Source organism: Bufo bufo, chromosome 5 (genome assembly GCF_905171765.1).
Source record: "Bufo bufo chromosome 5, aBufBuf1.1, whole genome shotgun sequence".
Lineage (NCBI taxonomy): Eukaryota > Metazoa > Chordata > Amphibia > Anura > Bufonidae > Bufo > Bufo bufo.
In genome coordinates this window covers 69,409,446-69,432,569 of record NC_053393.1, presented here as the reverse complement: position 1 = coordinate 69,432,569, position 23,124 = coordinate 69,409,446, and the positions used below count along the sequence as shown (strand labels likewise).

Sequence of the window (23,124 nt, the reverse complement as noted above, 5' to 3'; positions counted from 1 at the left end):
TAACTTATGACGGACGCGGCAATACCTAATATGTATACTTTTTTTTAAAGTGTTTTAATTTATGTAAGTTTTACACAATGATTTCATTTAAAAAATAATAATAATCATGTTTTAGTGTTTCCATAGTCTGAGATCCATAGTTTTTTTAGTTTTTGGGCGATTATCTTGGGTAGGGTATGATTTTTGCGGGATGAGATGACTGTTTTATTGGCACTATTTTGGGATGCATATGACTTTTTGATCGCTTGCTATTACACTTTTTGTGATGTAAGGCGACAAAAAAAATGGTTTATTTAGCACAGTTTTTATTTTTTACGGTGTTCATCTGACGGGTTAGGTCAGGTGCCGGCAACCCGCGGCTCCGGAGCCGCATGCGGCTCTTTTGAACCTTTGCCGCGACTCCGGCATGGGTCGTAGGAAGCGGGGTATCAAATCCCCCCTCAGGCCAGCGGCAGTGTGTGTGCGGCGGCGGCGGGGCAGGCACTGAGATGAGTTATCCCATGATTAATGTAAAAAATGAAAATCGTATATTGCATGGCAATCTCTATCTAACAAAGGGTGTCCTTTCTTAGAGAGTGTGTCCTGTCTGCTTCATCTAGTGTCAGTCGATGGAACTGACCACTTGCTTCCATCTCAGCAGTAGTGATGAGCGGCATAGGCAATATTCGTTTTCGCGATATTTCACACATTTTTCGCATAATATTCGCAATAAATTCGCAAATTCTAGAATTCATGATCTCCAGTCATTATTTTCGCCATTGCGCAAATCGGCACTAATGAATCGCATATGTTTTGCGCAATCCATGCAACTTCACATTTTATCAGGTCTGAGTAGATATTACTGATTGGTGCACTAAGTATTGATGTGACATCACAGCACTATGTCTGTAGCATGTATGTATGTATGGACAGCGGAGAAACAGTAATTCCTATCACACTACCTAACACCCTGCACTGGAACCTATCAGCTCCACTATATCAGGATATAACCTACACTGACTATCTGTATTATATATAAGAGCTAACTATCTATCTAATGTAATTGGATAAGGAATAGGATCCAGAGGAAAGCAATGTCACTGCTCGCTATCTCAGAACTGCAAAAAACTACAGAAAATGGCTGCTGGGGAGGTTCTTATATAGTAAGGGGTAGGTAACTTTCCTATTGGTTGCTAGGGATGTTGCTAAGCTCAGACAAAGACATTGCAGCCTTCTCATTGGCCCACAAGCAAGAAGGGAGGTTACTGATGAAAAAAAAATAATCTAGAATATTCGCGATTACGAATCTATAGCACTATATTCTACATCTTCGCGAATTCTCGAAGTGCCGATATTCGCGATAAAAATTTGCGATTAGAATATTCACGATCAACACTACTCAGCAGGACACAGAAATTAGAAAAAGGGTAAACAGCAGGAGGCGCTGTACAGAGATTTCACTTAATAACTTAATAGCTATAATACATTTCTAATGACGTGCAATTACAAAAGTATTCAGATCCAGGCGCTGGTTAGAAAACTGTAGAATATTTTTGTGGGACAGCGCCTTTCTCTTAATTACTGCGTCACATCTAAAGCAAGCAGGGGAGGATAAGGCCTCCTGCACACGACCGTTGTGTGCACCCGTGGCCGTTGTGCCGTTTTCCTTTTTTTTTCGCGGACCTATTGACTTTCAATGGGTCCGTGGAAAAATCGGAAAATGCACCGTTTTGCAGCCGCATCCGTGATCAGTGTTTCCTGGCCGTGAAAAAAATATGACCTGTCCTATTTTTTTCACGGCCAACGGTTCACGGACCCATTCAAGTCAATGGGTCCGTGAAAGAACACGGATGCACACAAGATTGGCATCCGTGTCCGTGATCCGTGGCCGTAGGTTAGTTTTTATACAGACGGATCCGAAGATCCGTCTGCATAAAAGCTTTTTCAAAGCTGAGTTTTCACTTCGTGAAAACTCAGAACCGACAGTATATTCTAACACAGAAGCGTTCCCATGGTGATGGGGACGCTTCTAGTTAGAATACACTACAAACTGTGTACAAGACTGCCCCCTGCTGCCTGGCAGCACCCGATCTCTTACAGGGGGCCGTGATCAGCACAATTAACCCCTTCAGGTGCGGCACCTGAAGGGGTTAATTGTGCTGATCACGGCCCCCTGTAAGAGATCAGGGCTGCCAGGCAGCAGGGGGCAGACCTTCCCCCCCTCCCCAGTTTGAATATCATTGGTGGCCAGTGTGGCCCCCCCCTCTATTGTAATAATTCGTTGGTGGCACAGTGTGCGCCCCCCCCCCTCCCTCCCTCTATTGTAATAATTAGTTGGTGGCACAGTGTGCGCCCCCCATTGGCCCCCCCTCCCTCTATAGCATTAACAACATTGGTGGCCAGTGTGCGGCCTCCCATCTTCCCCCCCCCCCCATCATTGGTGGCAGCGGAGTTCCGATCGGAGTCCCAGTTTAATCGCTGGGGCTCCGATCGGTAACCATGGCAACCAGGACGCTACTATAGTCCTGGTTGCCATGGTTACTTAGCAATAGTACAATAGTAGAAGATTCATACTTACCTGCTGCTGCGATGTTCGTGTCCGGCCGGGAGCTCCACCTACTGTAAGTGACAGGTCTGTGCGGGGCATTGCTCAATGAACAGTCACTTACCAGTAGGAGGAGCTCCCGGCCGGACACGAACATTGCAGCTCCCAGGTAAGTATGAATCTTTTACTATTGTACTATTGCTAGTAACCCGCTGCCACCAATGATCGGGGGGGGGGGGGGAGATGGGAGGCCGCACACTGGCCACCAATGTTGTTAATGCTATAGAGGGAGGGGGGCCGATGGGGGTCGCACACTGTGCCGCTAACGATTTATTACAATAGAGGAAGGGGGGGGTCGCACACTGTGCCACTAACGATTTATTACAATAGAGGAAGGGGGGGGGGCGCACACTGTGCCACCAACGATTTATTTTAATAGAGGGAGGAAGGGGGGGGGGGCGCACACTGTGCCACCAACGAATTATTACAATAGAGGGAGGAAGGGGGGGGGGCGGGGGGGGGGCACACTGTGCCACCAACGAATTATTACAATAGAGGGAGGAAGGGGGGGGGCCGCACTGGCCACCAATGATATTCAAACTGGGGAGGGGGGGGTCTGCCCCCTGCTGCCTGGCAGCCCTGATCTCTTACAGGGGGATATGATAGTACAATTAACCCCTTCAGGTGCGGCACCTGAGGGGTTAATTGTGCTGATCACGGCCCCCTGTAAGAGATCGGATACTGCTAGGCAGCAGGGGGCAGTCATGTACACAGTTTGTAGTATATTCTAACTAGAAGCGTCCCCATCACCATGGGAACGCCTCTGTGTTAGAATATACTGTCGGAAATGAGGTTTCACGATCTAACTCATATCCGACAGTTTATTCTAACATAGAGGCGTTCCCATGGTGATGGGGACGCTTCAAGTTAAAATATACCATCGGATTGGAGAAAACTCAGATCCGATGGTATAAAAGGGACTCCAGACTTTACATTGAAAGTCAATGGGGACGGATCCGTTTGAAATTGCACCATATTGTGTCAACGTCAAACGGATCCGTCCCCATTGACTTGCATTGTAATTCAGGACGGATCCGTTTGGCTCCGCACGGCCAGGCGGACACCAAAACGACTTTTTTTTCATGTCCGTGGATCCTCCAAAAATCAAGGAAGACCCACGGACAAAAAAACGGTCACGGATCACGGAAAAACGGGACCCGTTTTTGCGGACCGCAAAAAAATACGTTCGTGTGCAGGAGGCCTAAGACAACTGCCCAATACCTAGAAAAGAAAAGTCTCACGACATTTCATTATTCAGCTTTGGACAACCCTTCATTTAATCTTAAATTGGTTACTTGTATTATGTTTATTATAAACGGTCAATCTTCTTACCCTTTTTTGCTTTTCTTATAGATTTTCGCAATTTTTTCCACAGGAATACCATATTTTTCCGATATCTGGAAAAATAAAAAAACACAACAATAACAGATGAAACGGAGTCCACCACACGGGAACATGAGCTATCTGTGGACACGGCTGACTGTGAATGAGACATTAGTGGATGCAATCATGTTCATCCAGATGTGGAACAGGTGAGAGTTTATTTTTATTCTCCCCATCGGTGTTTATTTGTGGCACTATACTGCCCTCTACCTGCAGTACATAATATAACAGATGCTGCTTTACACACTAAGGCCTCATGCACACGACCGTGACGTTTTTTGCGGTCTGCAAACTGCGGATCTGCAAAAAAAAAGGGAAGGCGCCCGTGTTGCCTTCTGCCATTAGCGGAACGGGCGCCGTCAATATAAATGCCTATTCTTGTCCGCAAAGCGTGGACAAGAATAGGACATGTTATATTTTTTTAGCGGGGCCGCAGAACGGAGCCACGGATGTGGACAGCACACGGAGTGCTGTCCGTATCTTTTGCGGCCCCATTGAAATGAATGGGTCCGCATCCGAGCCGCCAAAACGGCGGCTCGGATGCGGACCAAAACAACGGTTGTGTGCATGAGGCCTAAGGGACTCATCATTCAAACTCAACTTTTTAAAAGGGGTTTCCAGGTTCAGTATTAAATCCCCCTCAACCAGTGGTACCAGTGAAGAAATCTATAATTACCTGCTCCCCGCCGCTCTGTTCCAGATACATGGCTTCCAGCTGTCTTCACAGGACTTCCGGTCCCCGTCTGCGCCACTGCAGTCTATGACTGGCCTCAGCAGTAATGTGTCCATAAACAGTTCATCATGTCGGGTCATCTGCCCCTTGGGCACAAGTAACCACTGATGCTAGTCTCTAGCTGCAGTGGCGCACGTGCGGCGCGTGACTCCATCTGTGTAGAAGTTGACAGACTGGGACTGGAAGTCCAGTGAAGATAGCCCGAATCCGGAACGAAGCAGTGGGGAACAGGTAAGCATAGATTTCTCCGCAGGGGAGGATGATTTGAAAAATAAATCCTTGACAACCCAGAAGGCTATGTTCAGATGTGGCAGATTTCTTGTGGCTTTTCAGCCCCGAAAATCTGCAACCGATAACACTACAATTCAGCCATCAAGATTAGTGTTGAGCGAAGTGTTCCGGAAAAAAATCGATTCGCTGCGAAGCCGAATTTCCTCGTGCTTTGCGGTAACTAATCAATTATTTTCGCTCAATGGCGGTAAAATAAATAAATAAATAAATAAATCATACTTAATTCATCCTTTTGAGCGCAAAGAGCCGGCCGCTACCAATTTGATTGAAGATACCGCTCAAAATCCCATGCGCGATGACTTATGAGGTCACCACGCTGGCCGACGTGGTGACAGCATGAGCCGCGTGAGATTTCACCTTGGATTTTCAAATCAAGATAGCGGCAGCTGGCTCTTTGCGATCAAATAGGGCAAGTATGATTTTAATTTTAATTTTTTATTTTACAGTGTAATATTGCTGTCAGATGGCGCAATCAGCAATGAACGCGGCATCTGAGGGGTATAATGACGGGGGTGGCGCAATCACCGCTGCCTGTCATCCACTACTTACAAAGAAATGCGCTTCATGATGAAGTAATGCTGGGACTTTTGATAAATTTTGAGCACATTCTATCTAAACCAGTAAGCACAAGCCTAAAAAGAAGTATAGAAAAAACACAAATGATACAATCCTCCCATAGTCTTTTCTTGACATTTAAGACTTTTGCAAGTTTTTTTTTTTTGTAATTTTTATACAAAAACACCACCTCCCGATGTTAACTGAAGACTTCAGGGATTATTAAGCATAGTACACCTTTTTTTTGTGGCGCTTTTATTTACTATGTTGTTTTTGGGGGTCAGTAGCATTTTTAAAAAAAATTGGAATGTGGCCTTTTTTTGCCAGATTTTCTGAAGTTTTTGCCTTATAAACATTACCTTTAACCCTTTCAGGCCCGGGCCATTTTTTCATTTTGCGTTTTCGTTTTTCACTCCCCACCTTCCCATAGTCCTAACTTTTTTATTTTTCCATTAACATAGCCTCATGAGGGCTTATTTTTTGAGAGACAAGTTGTACTTTCTAATGGCACCATTTACGGTTGCATACCATGTAGTGGGAAAAAAAAATCCAAATGGGGTAGAATTGGGAAAAAACACAATTCTGATAAAAGGTTTTTATTTATTTTTATTTCATTGTACACTATGTGGTAAAATTGACCTGTTATCTTCATTCTCCAGGTCAGAGCGGTTCCAACGATACCACAGTTGTATCATTTTTCTTGCGTTTTAATGCTGAAAAAATATTAAAACCTTTGAGGAAAAAACAAAAAATTTTATAACCATATTCTGACCCCTATAACTTTTTTGTAGTTATGGGTATGGGGCTGCGTGAGGGCTCATTTTTTACAGGACAATCTGTTCTTTTCAGTGATACCAATTTGAAGTGTGTGCGACTTTTTGATCACTTTTTATAAATAAATAAAAAATTGGGTAGTTGAAGAGACAAAAAATGGCAAATTGGCTGTTTACATTTTTTTTCCCCGTTACGTCATTTGACGTAAGCCCTTAATATTGTTATATTTTTATAGTATAGGCATTTTCACACACGGATGATTTGAACTTTTATTTATTTTTTTGTTTTTTTTATATTTGCTAAATCTTTTTTTCACTTTTAAGTCACCTTGGGTGACAATAACTAGCAATCATTAGATTGCCCATTGGGTTCATTGATGGCTATATAGCCATCATTGAAGACTTCATTTGCACTATACCAGTACAATGCTGCCACCTAGTGGCCTGTATTGGTATAGTCCTGAAATAAGCTCCGAAGCCTGCTTGAGGCTTCGGGATATTTCACAGATATAACAGGTTCCCCAATCTGAGTCGTTACCGGAGTGGAAGTGTGCAAGTTCTGCTTCCGGACTGCGAAAATGCCGTGGTCACATTTGACCATGGCATCTGAATGGGAAAATGTATGCGATCAGCCTTATGGCTGATCACATACATGTGCTGGGGGTCTCTGCTATTTAAAATAGCAGAAACCCGGCGCGCGAGCGAGCGGTCTCCATGTTTAAAGACCGGACCGTCATCGGGCGCGAAAGGGTTAATTTTTTTGGCCCTTCTATTTACATAGCTTATTTTTGCTTTACCATTTCATATCTATCTACAGAGGAAGCAACATTAGGGGGTACATAGTTTCCTGTAACAACCAAAAAATGCATGGCTTGAAAAAAAAAAATTTTTAAAACTCACGAAAACACGTTATCTGTTTTTTTTTAAAGCCTAAAAATGCTGCTAAAAACACCACAAAAAAAACTGCCAAAAAAATAAATCACAAGCTAAAAACCGTGGAGCAGCAGCTTCAATGTCCTTGATGCTCAGAAGGAGTGTGGGTTCGGTTCTGTATACTTTCCATCGCTTCTGCATTGTATGATAATCTGCATGGAAAGGGCTCTGCCTTGTCTATAAGGGAATATATGATCTATACTGTACACAAGTCACTACTGAAGCCAGCTCTGGGGTTCCCTGGGTGTCGGTCAGAAGTATTCCCGGAAGACAACAGCAGGTAGACCTCTCACTTTTACCGTAGAGATGGAAATGTCAAATATGCTTGGCAAAGCAGTCAACCAATCTGAGCAAGAATTATAGACGACCATCTACACCTCTTTGTGGCAGCTTCATCTCCCAAATTTGTCCATAGGGTATCACAGACACAATGGATGCCCAAAAAGTGTATGGTGTGCATCCGTCCGCTTTTTTTTGCCTCATTTTTTTACTGTATTGGAAAGTACAGTTGACAAAACTTTTGATACATGGGAAATGAACACTGCGCTGTATGTCCTGTTTGTTTTCACATTGGGGGTCCAGTGGCAGCCCATTCCCCTGTAATGCATGCAGCTGCATTTTTCAAGGCCACAGTCATTTATTCATTTCCTGACTCATGTCCAAAATGCAGTGAAATAGACAAGTTGTGAATGGAGATTTGTCTTTTAACTAAAACCTAGGTACAACAGCCCGGGTGCCACCAGATGCCCACCCATAACACAGAAGGTAACGTGCAGCTACAATATACTCACAGCTTCCAGTAGTCCCTTCACCGTAGGAAACTTTAGCATCAACGCATCAAAAACCTCATCGCTTTCCTTTCTCACATAAAGTAGAACTGAAAATAGCAAAGCAAAAAGTAAGGCTGAAATCTTCAGATTATTTCCTTTATCTCACAATTAAGACTATTAATAAAAAAATTAAACCAGGGAAGAAGGAGGTATCATTAGCGGTCTGCCAAAATGTTAATAGGTCCTTATACAAGGGTAACTTGAAGCTTGCTGAGAAATGGGCAAATACCCTTAAAGGGATGTGTCACTTCACCAAATAGCATTTATTTTGTAGAGAAAGTTAATACAAAGCACTTACTAATGTATTGTGATTGTCCATATTGCCTCCTTTGCTGGCTTCATTCATTTTCCCATCACATTATACACTGCTCATTTCTAGTGTTGAGCGAACTGTAAAGTTCAGGTCCATACCGAAACTTTGCGAACCCGAACTTTGCTGGATAAGTTTGGGTTCGAGTTTGGTGTTCGAGCATTTAATAAAGCTTTTGAAAGGCTGCAGGGCAGCCAATCCACAAACTTTTAAGCTGCGGGCACTTAGAAGCCATCACAGCCATGCCTAGTAATGGCATGGCTGTGATGGGCCGGTGCATCATGTGACCCAGACTCTATACCTGCTGGATCACGTGTAGCACCGCCCATCAACTCTGAGTAGTGCAGGGACAGGAAGGAGGCAGCTGTAGTGAGGGAGAGTGTTAGGAATGTGGCTGTTTGTTTTGTGGGTGACCTATAATGATTTTTTTGTGGGTGCTATACACCAGCTTTGCACCCCTGACACAGAAATATAATAATTAATCTGGCTGTTAATTCTAAGGGTGACCTATAGTGATATTTTTGTGGGTGCAACGCACAATTTGTGTACCCCTGACACAAACATATAATAGTTAATCCCTACAGATCACATGGCATTGTGAGAGCTTATTGACCCCAGGGGCAGTAGAAGGCAGTAACCAAAAAGATAGAAACTTTATATGTTCTCATTAGACATTCTACATGTTTTAAGCTTGATTTTGTAATATACTAAATTAGAGTAAAAAACGTAATTACCTTTTTTGCTTTCTTCTTTCACTTGCTTAGGTGCAGGAGGGCCAAAGTCTTCATCCACAGGACGGAGCATTCGCTTTACCAGCACACTGCTTCTGCAGGGAACCATAGCAGACAGATGTAATACCCGAGATGAACTCTAGGGGGCAGTGCATGGCTAACACATACCAAGCTCTTATTGAAGATCTACACTCTCTATAGGTTCTACAATCCTATGTATGTTCAATAGAAAATGCAAAAACATTTACTTTCATAGTCCCTGAGAGGCGCAGTCGGCCATAATGGAAAGCTATAGTGTCCCTGCCACTCCATACTGCATTCTCTCCTAAAAGAAATGGAGGGAATTTATTGTGCCCTGCGCGGTAGTTTTTGGCATAAAAACCAAAAAGTTGCGCATTTCGGCACACACAATTTTTTTTCATCTAAAGTTTGCAACTTTTAGAGATTTTCAATTATCATTTATGCCAGAAAACTGTCAAAAATCATATAACTGGCACATAAGTGGTGTAGATGTCAGTTTGTGGAGCACAGACAGACCAAAGAGATGCCAAATTTAGAGTTGCGCGAACCTAAATAAAACGCACGCATTGTCCGTTAATGGATTTTTGACTAGCACAATGAAGTCTTAGTAAATCTGGGACAAATACCTTTACATAACATCTGATGGAGCAAGCAGAAGTCTCCATATGAAGGAGCTCCCTACACCTCGGCATGATATCAGATGCATATGGTGGCACAGTCCAGCCCCACAGACCACTAACGGGTGCCGTGTGACGTCTCTGTATAACTCGAAGTTCTATAGCTGTGGTCATGGGGCTGAACCATTTTATAATCAACCAGAAATGACTTAAATGACCGGGAAGAGAGTGCTGGACGCTTCATGAGGGTCTCAGCAGTTGAACCACCACCGTCATTTGTAGACTATTCAGATGGATTGGGGTAGTCCTGTCCCGACAACCCTTCTAGTGATTTCTCTTTATAATGCTCTCTATTGTGTTATTACTGGTTATTGAAGACTAAGGCCCCATGGCACACGATCATATGCATTTCTGCGGTCCGTAAATCGCACATCCGCAAAATCCGGAGCAGTCCGTGTTATATCTGAATTTTTTTCAGACCCGTTGACTTTAGTGGGTCAGTGGTTCGCATTTTAAGGACAAATATAGGACACGTTCCTTCTTTTTGCGGAACAGAAATAAGGATGAGGAAAGCACATGGAGCATCCCTGTGCTTTCCGCATCCCTATGTCTGCAAAATGCAGACAACGGACCCGTCGAGAACAATGGGTGCACAAATAAAATGCAGACAGCCGGATTTTGCGGCTGCGCGATTTCGCAGACTGCAAAATGGATACGGTCATGTGCATGAGGGCCTAAGAGGACAACTAGTAACATGATGGACAGGAGAAATCACTGGAAATCAGTGACAAGACCCAAAAACTATTTGTGTGGCTCCTAAAATGTCATAATCCAAGATAATTAGTATTCAAGGAATTTTCCCACTGTGGACATTTATGTCCGGTCCTTTGGTAAAGCCACTGACCCCCGTTCCCCAGGAGGAAGCCACACAGAAACAGCCAGGAAAGTCAGGGAACACATGGGGACATTTACAAAAGGCTGGACCCCCCACCAATCAGATATTTATAATGTATCTTATGGAAGCACACAAACGTATTTTTCTTCCGTTTCCGTTCCGTTTTTTTTTTTTTTTTTTTACAGGTCCGTATTCGGAACCGTTCATTTAAATGGGGCTTGAAAAAATTAATGGGAATGACTCCATGTGCATATGTCCGCATGTCCGTTGCGCAAAAAAAATAAAAATAAAAAATAGAACATGTCCTATTCTCGTCCGTTTGGCAGACAACGATAGGCATTGTTACAATGGATCAGCCAAAAAAACGAATGTCATCCGTTTTTTTCGCGGATCCGTGTTTTGCGGAACGCAAAATGAGAATGGTCGTGTGCATGAGCCATTATAATGACATTTTCTATAGAGCAGATTTATAAAATATCCCTCACCCTTCTATTTCATCTTCTGTATTGTAGAAAACCTGTAAGGGAGAAATACAAAGGGTTAAAAAAAAAAAACAGAAAGCAGGACAAAGCCTACATTCCCATCATCTGTGATGTGTCCAGCATCCATCTTCATTCACTTTATAGGGGGGTAATGGTCATCGATAGCACCAGGTCCTTGTAACTGGATTAGCACTGAACACAGAATAAAATGCGACTTTTATTGAGATAAATGATAGAAAACACAAAAGATGGTTCCCATTAAAGTTTTCCTGGTTTTATGTGAATAAATCGATTGATTTACGCATTTCTAATATCTTTTGTGTTTCAATTCCTCACGGTGTTCAAGATCATTGTTTGCAATCAGTAAATGACGGCCTAGATTCCGGACTGAGACAATGTAGCAAAGGCTCAGTCAGAATGGTGCAGATTGATACAATTGTATCCACTAGAGATGAGCGAATTGAAGTTAAAGAAGCACAGAATCCGAATTTCCTCACGCTTCGTGGTAAACGAAGCGCATTTTTTCCTAAGATGGCTGTTGCACGTGTTAGGACATGTAAGGTCATGGAGCAAACAACTCTGGGAACGAGGGATCACCCACATGCAGCCAATCAGCAGCCAGCCAGCCCTGTGATGTCACAGCCCTATAAATGGCCTCAGCCATCTTGGATTCTGACATTTTCCAGTGTGCTTAGTGCAGGGAGAGACGTCAGCAGGCGCTAGGGACAGTGCTAGGAAAGACTTCATTGTGCTGGAAAAACGATTTACAAGTTTAGGGAAAGATTAGTCAAGGTGTAGGGAAAGCATAGGGAGGCATCATCCACGCTATAAAAGGGGAACAGGGTGCAATAGTACAGCCTGGGTAATAGGAGCGATTCTATTACACCTTGCTACACTTATTGGGGATCCAAATTGCAGTTATACTGCTGCTTTTAGGTTTGCACTATATGATACTTCTGTAATTCCAGCAAACCTTGTTTGTTATTGGGGTGCAAGTACTGTGTTGCAGGGTGTATTGGAAATATACATACGTCATATTAACCGTTCTGCGGTGCAATTACTTTGTACTACAGCCTTTTTTGGGGTGTATAAGTATAAAAAAAAAAAAGTACATCTTATTTGCTATTCTGCTGTGCAGTTACTTTGTACTACAGCCTTTTTTGGGGTGTTTTAATAGTATAAAAAGTGCATATTATTTGCCGTTCTGTGGTGCAGTTACATTGTATTACAGCCTTTTTTAGGGTGTATTAGTAGAAAAAACAAGTACATTTTATTTTCTGCTCTGTGGTCAACTTACATTGTTCTGCAGCTTTTTTTGGGTGTATTAATTTCCTTTTAATTTAATTACTGTATTTTATCTAACAGTATGTCAGACAGACAGGTGACAGGCCCTTCAAAGGGAACAGGCTGTGGCCAAAATGTTTGTGTCACAGGCAGCAGAAGAAGAGAGGGTGGCAGCAGGAGTCGCAGCGAGAGACCTGAGCTCCCGGTGTCATCTAGCGGTCGTGTCTCGACCAGCAACCCAGCAATGCTTGAATGGTTGACTTGGTCTTCTACTTCATCGCAAGTGATATCAGACACCCCCAGCCTAGAGTCGGTGGGTTCTTCAGACACAACTCTTAGTTGGCATGGCCCGCGAGCAGGCCCTGTGCCCTCACCTGTCCTCAACCTGCCTCTGTCCTTTTCTGTTCCCTCTGCTAGAGAAGTATTATAGGCCGCTCCACTTTTCAGTGAGGACGAGCTACTAGAGGACAGTCAGCAGCTACTGCCCAGCCAAGATCTGGAGGAGAGATCCGCCGCTTCCTCCGGTAGGTGGGCAAGTAGTGATGATGAGAGTCACGTGGGAGCTGATGTTGCAAGCGGTCAGGCTCCTGGCCCTGAGACCATTGAGGGGGACATCAGTGACATGCAGACAGTAGTGGATGATGATGAAACCGATCTCGCTTGGGAGCCAGGTGAAGAAGGGGCTTCATCATTATCAGGAGAAGAGGGTGACAGCTTGAGCGTGAGGCAGCGGCTGAGCCAGAAAGGTGGTAGCATGGCCGGGAGCCAAACATGCCCGGGGTAGACCGGCCGCTTCGCAGGAGAATACCTGCCCGGGAAGTAGACATAGAGCAGAACCTGAACCAGCAGGTTGTGGCATACTTGGAGTGCATCCTGCCACCCCACATCAAAAATCCCCTGGACGACTGGGCAGCAAAATGATTTGTGGCTGCAACTGGCCTAGTTCGCCCTGTACAAGCTTTCCTGCCCGACCAACAGTGTGCCATCAGTGCGGGTGTTTAGTGCAGCGGGGCCATATAGTTACCCCAAAGAGAACTCGCCTGTCCACCCAAAATGTGGAGATGAATCAGGCGTGGATCAGCCAGGATTTTCAAACACCCGTGCCTGATGCATCAGACTAGATCATCCATAGTGCCACACCTACACTTTGACAAAAGAGGCCTGTTTCTTCTGGCTACCTTCTTCAGCTATTATTCTGATGCTGCCACCCACTATGCTGCTACCTTAACACTATGTCACTGGGCCACTCTGTGGTCTCCTCATGCTGTGGCTACCTTAACACTATGTCAATGGGCCACTCTGTGGTCTCCTTATGCTGCTGCCACATCAATGCTCTGTGGCCTCCTCATGCTTCTGCCACATTATTACTCTGTGGTCTCCTCATGCTGCTGTTACCTCAACACTATGTCACTGGGCCACTCTGTGGTCTCCTCATGCTGCTGCCACTTCACCACTATGTCATTGGGCCACTCTGTGGTCTCCTCATGCTGCTGCCACTTCACCACTATGTCATTGGGCCACTCTGTGGACTTTTCATGCTGTTCCCACCTCCCCACTTCATTACTGGGCCACTATTTGGCCTTTTTGGCCTGGTTGACATCATCATTTATTTGACCCGTCTTCTGATCTTTTAGAAGGAAGAGCAAAAATGAGACGCACAACGGATCTTGTCTATGTAGCAGCTGTGAGGCCTGTATGACATGGTCCCATCAAAATTGGCTTGTGATTTGGTAGCCAAAAGCAGGAGTGGGTACAAAACACAGAAGACATGCAAATATTCTATTCACATGTCATTTCTGTTTTGTATCCACTCCTGTATTTTTATTTTTTTTGGCTTTAGCAATACTGATGGATTACTGACCAAATGCTGACCGAAGGCAGATGCTCAACAGACAGGATCCGTTTTTTGGGGGTTATTGTTCTGAAGGATCAGAGGAAGGGAAAAATAATCAGTGATGTCAACACAAACTTACTGCTGACACCCTCTGCACTCTGTCGGGGGGCTCTACTTGTATAAGCGTTTAATATAACAGGGTCTGTAGACATCTATGTGGAATCAGCTGACGACGGTGTAAAAGGAGTGCGCTTCTCCTTGATGCAAACATCGACCTGTAAGGTCTTTTCGAAAAGATCAGCGAACCGACTGAATCAATTTTTTTAGAAATTTGCTCATCTCTAGTATCTACTTCCTAGCAGAGAGCTGGACTAGTTGTGTACACGTTTACAGCCTCCGAATGCAGACATGAAGGTTTTCATTCACTGACAGCAAACATTATGTTGAAATATAAACAACATGTATTAGGCTACTTTCACATCTGAGTTTTTCTTTCCTGGTATGAGATCCGGCAGAGGATCTACATACCGGAGAAAAGCGCTACTGTTTTGTCCCCATTTATTGTCAAGGGGAACAAAACTTAACTGAATAGAATGGAATGCATCAGAATGCATTCTGTTCTATTTGGTTGCGTTTCCATACCGGACAGAAAACCGCTGCAAGCAGCATTTTTTGTGCATGATGGGATACCGATCAAGATGGATCCGGCATGAAACACAATGTAAGTCAATGGTGCCGAATCCGTTTTCTCGGACACAAAAGAAAACGGATCAGTCACCCTTTGACTTACATTGTGTTTTACAATGACTTACAATGGTTTTAATGCTGAATCAGTCATTGCTATAGTAAAGATAATACAACCGGATCCGTTCATAACAGATACACCCGGTTGTATTATCAAAAACTGAAGCATTTTTGCAGATCCCTGCCGGATCAGGCAAAAACGCTTATGTGAATGTAGCCTTAGAAAGTTGTCGCCTTAGAAATTTTTTATTTAAAGAGGACCTTTCACCATAATAAAACCTCTAAACTAACTATACAGACGCGTAGAGCGGCGCCCAGGGATCTCCCTGCACTTACTGTTATCCCCGGGCGCCGCTCCGTTCTCCGGTTATAGCCTCCGGTATCTTCATAGTTAGGCTCCACCCAGGGGAACCTGCCGGCGTCTCATTCTTCCAGGCTGTAGCGCTGGCCAATCGCAGCGCTCAGCTCATAGCCTGAGAGAAAAAAAAAACCTCTCAGGCTCTGATCTGAGCGCTGCGATTGGCCAGCGCTACAGCATAGGAGAAAGAGACGGCGTCAGGTTCCCCTGGGTGGAGCCTAACTACGAACATACCGGAGGCTATAACCGGAGAACGGAGCGGCGCCCGGGGATAACAGTAAGTGCAGGGAGATCCCTGGGCGCCACTCTACACGTCTGTATAGTTAGTTTAGAGGTTTTATTATGGTGAAAGGTCCTCTTTAACTAGTAATTCAAGTTTTATCATTTGCAGCCCGGCCACACTTTTTATTTTTTATTTTGTGGAGCCATAGAAATGAATGGGTCCATGTGCAATCTGCAAAAAATATGGATCGGACACCGACCAAAAATATGGTCATCTGCATCAGGCCTTAAGCTCCATAGTAAGGCCTCATTCACATTTCCATGTCCATTTGACATCCGTGAAAAAAATCAGTCCATATTCCATCCTTGAAGATGTCAATGAAGGAGCCGTGTTCTGTGAATGTGTCTGTTTTTTGCCCTCCATGTGTCCTCCGTAGGCCATGGACACTGCTCGGCTGAAAATTTAATTTTCAGAGCATCTCCTACCAATGTTCCGTGAAAAGCCACTGACAGAACATGGATGCCATCCGTGTTGTGTCAGTGATGTTTCACAGACCCATTGACTTCAATGGGCATGTCTGGTCCGCATCATGGACCAAAAGTAGTGCATGTCTGATTTTTTCATTGACACTGATGTGTGAACAGACGCATTAAAATCAATGGGTACGTGTGCTGTCTATGGAAAACGCGGATAGAAAACGTCCGTTAAAAAAATGACGCCTAAAACTCCACCATCATCAAGTTCAGTCAATGGAAAGGTCATCATTTTCTTGTTCCTATTCTACTCCTTGTGCCCTTAACCATCCTTCCTTGCCTGCCACGTATATGCATTTAAAGAGGACCTTTCACCGATTATTACACTATGAACTAAGTATACAGACATGTTGAGCGGCGCCCGGGGATCTCACTGCACTTACTATTATCCCTGGGCGCCGCTCCGTTCTCCTGCTATGTCCTCCGGTATCTCCGCTCACTAAGTTATGGTAGGCGGAGTCTGCCCTTGTTCTTCTGTAGCGCTGGCCAATCGCATTGCAGAGCTCACAGCCTGGGAGAAAATAACCTCCCAGGCTGTGAGCTCTGCGCTGCAATTGGCCAACGCTAGAGCAGCACAAGGGCAGACTCCGCCTACCATAACTTAGTGACTGGAATCTCCGCCTACTATAACTTAGTGAGCGGAGATACCGGAGGGCATAGCAGGAGAATGGAGCGGCGCCCGGGGATAATAGTAAGTGCAGTGAGATCCCCGGGCGCCGCTCTACATGTCTGTATAGTTAGTTCATAGAGTAATAATCGGTGAAAGGTCCTCTTTAATTATTGACTATAGTGGAGGTCCATAACAGGTGCTTCAGATGTGACCCTTGTCGTAGCCATCCATTATATAGATCATCGGAACAAGCTAATTTATAAAGTGCATGTACGCCTAGGTAAAATAAATTATCTGCCAGAGCCTGTAGGGCCCTTGTTACATTACTACTCCTGGATACTGAAGGAACACCGATATAAAATACCTGTCCAGTCCTCTGTAGGTTTCCAAAGTGAACGTCTGGGATGAAGAGGACGGGCTGCGAGTCCAGGTCAGACATTCTTTTGAAGAAGGTGATATCGTTCTTCTTCTGCAGCGGTAAAGCTGATAACTTAGAGTCAGAAGCTAAAGAAAAATCCACAAGGTGACAGATTCAGGAGGATGAACATGGTCTTCCCGAAAAACATAGAAGAACACGAGTCTAGTATTAGAGGAACCAGTGCAGCGTCAGACTATTGGATTTTCTGGATGATCAGACTCCAAGATAGAGGGGGTCAACACCTCTTTTTGGCATAAAATTGTTGATGCACAATTCACTTTTTGCAACTTTTTTCACACCCTTACTACATTGTTTGTGGCATGGGCATTTTTACGCTGCGTTCGATATAAAGGAATCTTGAGCGTGTGGTGGCAGCGGGACTCTGGCACCGGCAAATTTACTAATTTTACACCAGGAAAAAAGTGAAAATGCTGCCGAAAAACTACACCGGCGTAGATTTTCCAGCAGGTGCACAGACTACCAAAGATGCGCCTAATTTATGTTGAGGCGTCTTCATAAATTAGGCGCATCTTTCGGCAGCAACAACAGCGTAAAAAAGGATCATCTTAATAAATGAACCCCATAGAATACACAGGAGATGACAGACTGTTACAATTCTGCAGCAGATTTTTACTTGTTCGGGCGTATGAGGGAATTTATATTAGTATACTTTATTCATGTATTAGTATATTATATTAGTGTATATTAGTTACTCTTCAAGGAGCACACCAGGAAAAACTGTATTATTTCTGGTGCGGGTCCTGAGGTGGCGGTGCATGAATTCAAGAAAGAAATGTAGAAGTCAGACAACGCCCCCTCAGGCCCTGTTTTTCATGGAGGGTTATTTAAAGAGGACTCCAGAGAAACCCGTTTCAGAATCAGGATTAGATCTGATGGTCAGCCATGTTGTTTTAGGCAGACATCTTGTGTTCTCACCTCAGAAAGGAGTTTAGTAAAAAGAGTTAAAGCCAAGAAAAAGCATGGTTAGTGAATAATCCTGATTTACTTTGGTTAATAAAATAGAGGTCCTTAAAGGCCATGTACACCTTTGGGGGCAATTTTCTTTTACTATTGCATCATACTCATTTTGAGCTAAAAATAATTTTTAAAATTGGTCTTTATTAAAAAAATATGGCTTCCTTTTTTTCCTGTACAGAGCCGAGATGCTCTTGAAGCACCCTTTGGATTTTCTGTCTTTTCCATCAGACCAGGAGCCAATGGACTCCATATCTCAGAGGCACAAAGTAAAAGTACCAGTCACACAGCTAGAAAAACTGTTAACCCTTTGTAACAGAACAGCTCAATATTTTTAATAAAGGCCAATGGAAAAAAAGATTATTTTTTTTAGCCAAAAATGAGTAACATGCAACGATAAAAAAAATTGCCTTCTTTAGATGATAATATTGGCGTTAGTGAGGGAGGTCTTGGCCAGGATAAATGTACTTGTCTATTGAAACTGAAGAAGGCCATTAGTAGGTTTATGATCATGTTCGATCCTTGGTGTTGGGGTAGGGGAAGAGGCCCATTTTGGTTTTATGGTCCATATGGCTCTTTGGAAAGAAAAATGGAGATCGGTACTAAAATTGGAGATGATTAATGGACGGTCCAAGGAACAAACTATGTCCCCATGAAGTGTTCGTGATAAGGAACTTTTATCCAATTAGAAGTTGTTGTAGATGTAACTTATGTATATCAATGGCTACGTATAATAATGATGTAGTCTGTGTGAAACACATTGAGGGCTATGGAATGCGACATACTACTGAAAACCTGAATTATAAAATTAATTATTCTTTTGTTCCCTGGGGTATAAGAAACAGTGTCTGGGGGTTTTAACCAAGCCCTGCCTTCTTCCACTGCTGCTTCTCACTTCCATCTATCTCATATGCCATACTGCGTCTGACTTTTATATTTCATTCAACGCTGTCTTGCTGCTCTTGTCTCTGAATAAACAATGGAATCTTCTTAAGAAGAAGTTGCTGCGGCCAATTTCCAACAAAACCTAATTATTGTTTTTTTTTTCCAGTGTGGCAACTCACAATTATTTGAGCACTGGTTTTGTGCAGGCTGGCTTTTTCCTTTTTTCCGGTTTTGCTTCCGCTCTTCATCGCGGATTTTTCTCTCTGCTCCCTAAAGTATAATAGAAAGGGAAAACAGTAATAAAAACATTCAAAAAAGAAAATGTTTTCGAAAAGAAAAACAGCAATCAACTATAATCTACAGGGAATCGGCAGCAAGTCTTCATCTGCAGCGCCTCCATAGGAGAAATGAAGCATTACACATTACACAAATGAAGCATTAATATTTTCGGATGAAAGATCATTCATTCATCGCCTGGTTTCATTGGTTATGTATGAGCAGTTTGAACAACTGTAACGGCCGATATGGACTAAAATGTGTAAGGCCGAGTCTGCGAAAGGAACATTCACTAGATGTTTGTTTCTTCAACTGCTGTTCCACCATCATCCAACTTCTATGTAATGTGTATGGCCACCTTAATGTGTATGAGATGCTTCCATCTCTCCCGGGACAGATGATGATGTCATTTGAGAAAGGGACCAGTAACAGAAGGACAGGTGTGCATGAAGAATCGTCATCCATGCTCCTTGCAGCAGTCAGTCGCCATTACCCTCTCATTCAGGAGAACAATGAATTATGGGTTGTCAGGAGACTTCCATTGTCAGGTTACCTTATCACAGAAGACCTTGATCTGGCAGTAGGCCCGGTGGATTGGCCTGTTGCTGCGGTTATTATAGCTATATGTGTCAATCTGAATCATGAGCGGAAGTCCTTTTACCCCTTTCTGAGAGGAGAAATCAGTGCTCAGGCAATTCACCGTGATGAAAATCTACAGGAAGAACAGAAGGAGATGAACAATAGGAGCAAATGGCCGGAAAGTCAACAATGTAAATAATACATCCGGGTTCAATGCAAACCTTGATATAGTGTGTACAGTGTATATATATATATATATATATATATATATATATATATATATATATATATATATATACACACACACACACACACACACACACACACACACTGTATATGATATAGAAAGATGCCATATTAGAAGCATTAATCCTTTAAAGGGGTTGTCTCACTTCAGTAAATGGCATTTATCATGTAGATGAAGTTTATACCATGCACTTACTAATGTATTGCAATCGTCCATATTGCCTCCTTTGCTTTCTGGATAAAATTTTCCATCACATTATACACTGCTGGTTTCCAAAGGTTACGACCACCCTGTAATCCAGTAGTAGTGGTCGTGCTTGCACAGTATAGGAAAAGGCGCCGGCCTCTCTGGTGGCTGGGACCGCGGGAGTGCACATAGGCACCCATGCGCAGCACCTCCCGTCCCGGGAGCAGTGTATAATGTGATGGAAAAATGAATCCAGCCAGCAAAGGAGGCAATATGGACAATCACAATACATTAGTGCCTGGTATTAACTAACTTTCTCGACATGATAAATGCCATTTGCTGAAGTGAGACATCCCCTTTAAGGCAGATGTCATACAATTTTATATTATTACATTGTTGCAACATACTTTTTACCTCCCAGGGTTTTGATCATGAAAGAGATAGACATCGGGCCACGTTCATACGCGATGGTTGATTGACCCCACTGGATTTGGCTGTTAATTTCTGCAGCAAGTGCATGGATTTCTACAAACCCTGTTCAGATGAATAGGACAAATCTGCTGCATGTGGATATACCACTACATGTGGACTGGTGGGTTTGTGACATATTACCCGCACGTGTCTTTTCTACTCTCAGTGGGGTTTATACTTTAATTTCACCAGTTCTGACACTTTTTTGGAGTCAATTTCAGTTCCAACAGGAAGACCATTATCTGTTTGGAGGTACACAAGCCATAACTAGAATACAACCAATGCTTCTTGTGCCCAGTGTACAGCCGGGCAAGGAGTCCCAGTGGTTCATTATTATGGAGAGGTAGGTCTTTCTGTACGGTTCAATATTCTCCAGCAGAAGCATTGCCACTATGTAATATGGCACCTAATGGGATGGACTAAAAGGTACAGTATGGGCCCATGGAGTATAAATCTATTGACCAAGACTCTCTATCATCAACGCTTAGCATGCTTGCTCATGACTTCCGGTTAATTGAATCATTTGTTTTCCACATTGAAAGTAAATACTAAAAAAAAACAGCAATAAAAAAACAAAAACAAAAAAGAAGACACAATTAATAGAATTTGCTTCCTATGGAGTTGTCCTTTAATATATGATGTAATAAAACACGTCAAGGACATTTTATATCTATCGTTTCTCTCTCTCTCTCTGCTTGCCCCAGCAGGGGGCGCTGGACTATACCATAGACGGTGGATGATGTGTCCAAACACAAAACCATGAAGAGGGCTACATACTATATAAGTATTGGGCACCTGGATCCTACCAGAATAAAGAGGAAGGCGGCAGCGCCCTTTAGCACCTATGACTTGAGTGCACTTTTATAGGGACAATACTAACACCAGGTCTATAAAAAGTCACTCAGAGGCCATAAGATTTTAGTTTTACAGCAAAGCTAATAACTCTAGGCGGTGTTTGCGTTCATTTATTGAAACTTTTACCCTATACCACACCCTAGTAACCAGCACAAAACCTGAGATCTGCCACTGCTGGAGCAAATCCACACTGACTGTATATATGGGTAACATTTAATAAATACTCAGTATCTCCAGTTTCTTTACATTACTTCATTGTACTTCAAAGGGTTAACTTGCACTATGATTTATGCCATTGGTTACACTAATACTATTTTGTATTGTTGAACTGCATTGTATAATTTATTGTAATATATCCTGTTGATTTGCACTGTTACTGCACTATATTTGTACTGCACTGTGAAAAGCGTTAAAGGGGTTTTCTTAGATTTTTTAACTGATGGCCTATCCTTAGTTTATGATCAGTGGGGGTACAACACCCTTTGCTTTTGAGAAGGCCACTGCGAGCAACAGTGCCTTCTCAAACAGCTGATTGGTGGGGTTAGACAGCTGAGACACCTGCCAATCAGTTGAAAAATCTCAGAAAACCATTATAATGCACAGTCAGCTAATACTGAGAGACTTTGGGACTTTATGCACTGAGAATCTAGTAATATTCCACAGTTACTATAAGAGAATATGCAGTGGTAAGTTTTGGAGGAAAAAATTCACAGAGTGACCTTTTGACTGTCTAGTTAAGGGTACTTTCACACTTGCGTTGTGAGGATCCGGCAGGCAGTTCCGTTGCCGGAACTGCCTGCCGGATCCGGAAATCCGTATGCAAACGGATATCCTTTGTAGACGGATCCTGATGCGGATTCGTCTGAAAAACGCATGGAAATTCCGGATCCATCTCTCCGGTGTCATCCGGAAAAAAAAGGATCCGGTATTTATTTATTTTCGCATTTTTAAAGGTCTGTGCATGCACAGACCGGAGAAACCGGATCTTGGTTTCCCAGAACACTTGGTACCGGATCCGGCATTAATACATTTCAATGGAAATGAATGCCGGCAAGTGTTCCGGAATTATGGCCGGAGAAAATACAGCAGCATGATGCGGTATTTTCTCCTTCCGAATACCGTAAGAGGGACTGAACGGATTGCTTTCCATTCAGAATGCATTAGGATAAAACTGAAGGTTTTTTTTCTGGTATTGAACCCCTGTGACGGAAAAGAATAACGCTAGTGTGAAAGTACCCTAAGCTCTGCTTATTCGTTCTAATTGACTTATTGAGGCTCAATACAAGTCTATGGCAGACCAGAATTGCAACATTGTTTCTGTTAGGCTGTGCGTCTCCAGCTTCACCTCTCCCACTAGAAGGTTCTAGTTCAGTTAGAAACTGTATAAAAGGAGATAGGGAGCAGTGTTTAGTAGGAGAGACTCTGCCAGACTGCATGAGTGACCAGAAGACAAAGCTGAGACAGGGATACTCGACCTCAGACCCTGGGACACCATACATCTGGCCTTC

The 23,124-nt window shown here is 43.3% G+C and overlaps 1 protein-coding gene across 1 annotated transcript in view; it reads right to left on the bottom strand.

Moving 5' to 3' along the window:
• GRHL2 (grainyhead like transcription factor 2) overlaps positions 1-23,124 on the bottom strand; it is a 90,255-nt gene that overhangs the window by 7,772 nt on the left and 59,359 nt on the right. Inside the window, exons 9-15 of the mRNA XM_040432488.1 lie at positions 19,832-19,990; positions 19,182-19,272; positions 17,089-17,228; positions 11,142-11,173; positions 9,127-9,218; positions 8,044-8,129; positions 3,917-3,981 (exon numbers count right to left, since the gene is read on the bottom strand). Of these exons, the coding sequence (XP_040288422.1) occupies positions 3,917-3,981; positions 8,044-8,129; positions 9,127-9,218; positions 11,142-11,173; positions 17,089-17,228; positions 19,182-19,272; positions 19,832-19,990 (665 nt within the window). The remainder of the gene's footprint in view (positions 1-3,916; positions 3,982-8,043; positions 8,130-9,126; positions 9,219-11,141; positions 11,174-17,088; positions 17,229-19,181; positions 19,273-19,831; positions 19,991-23,124) is intronic.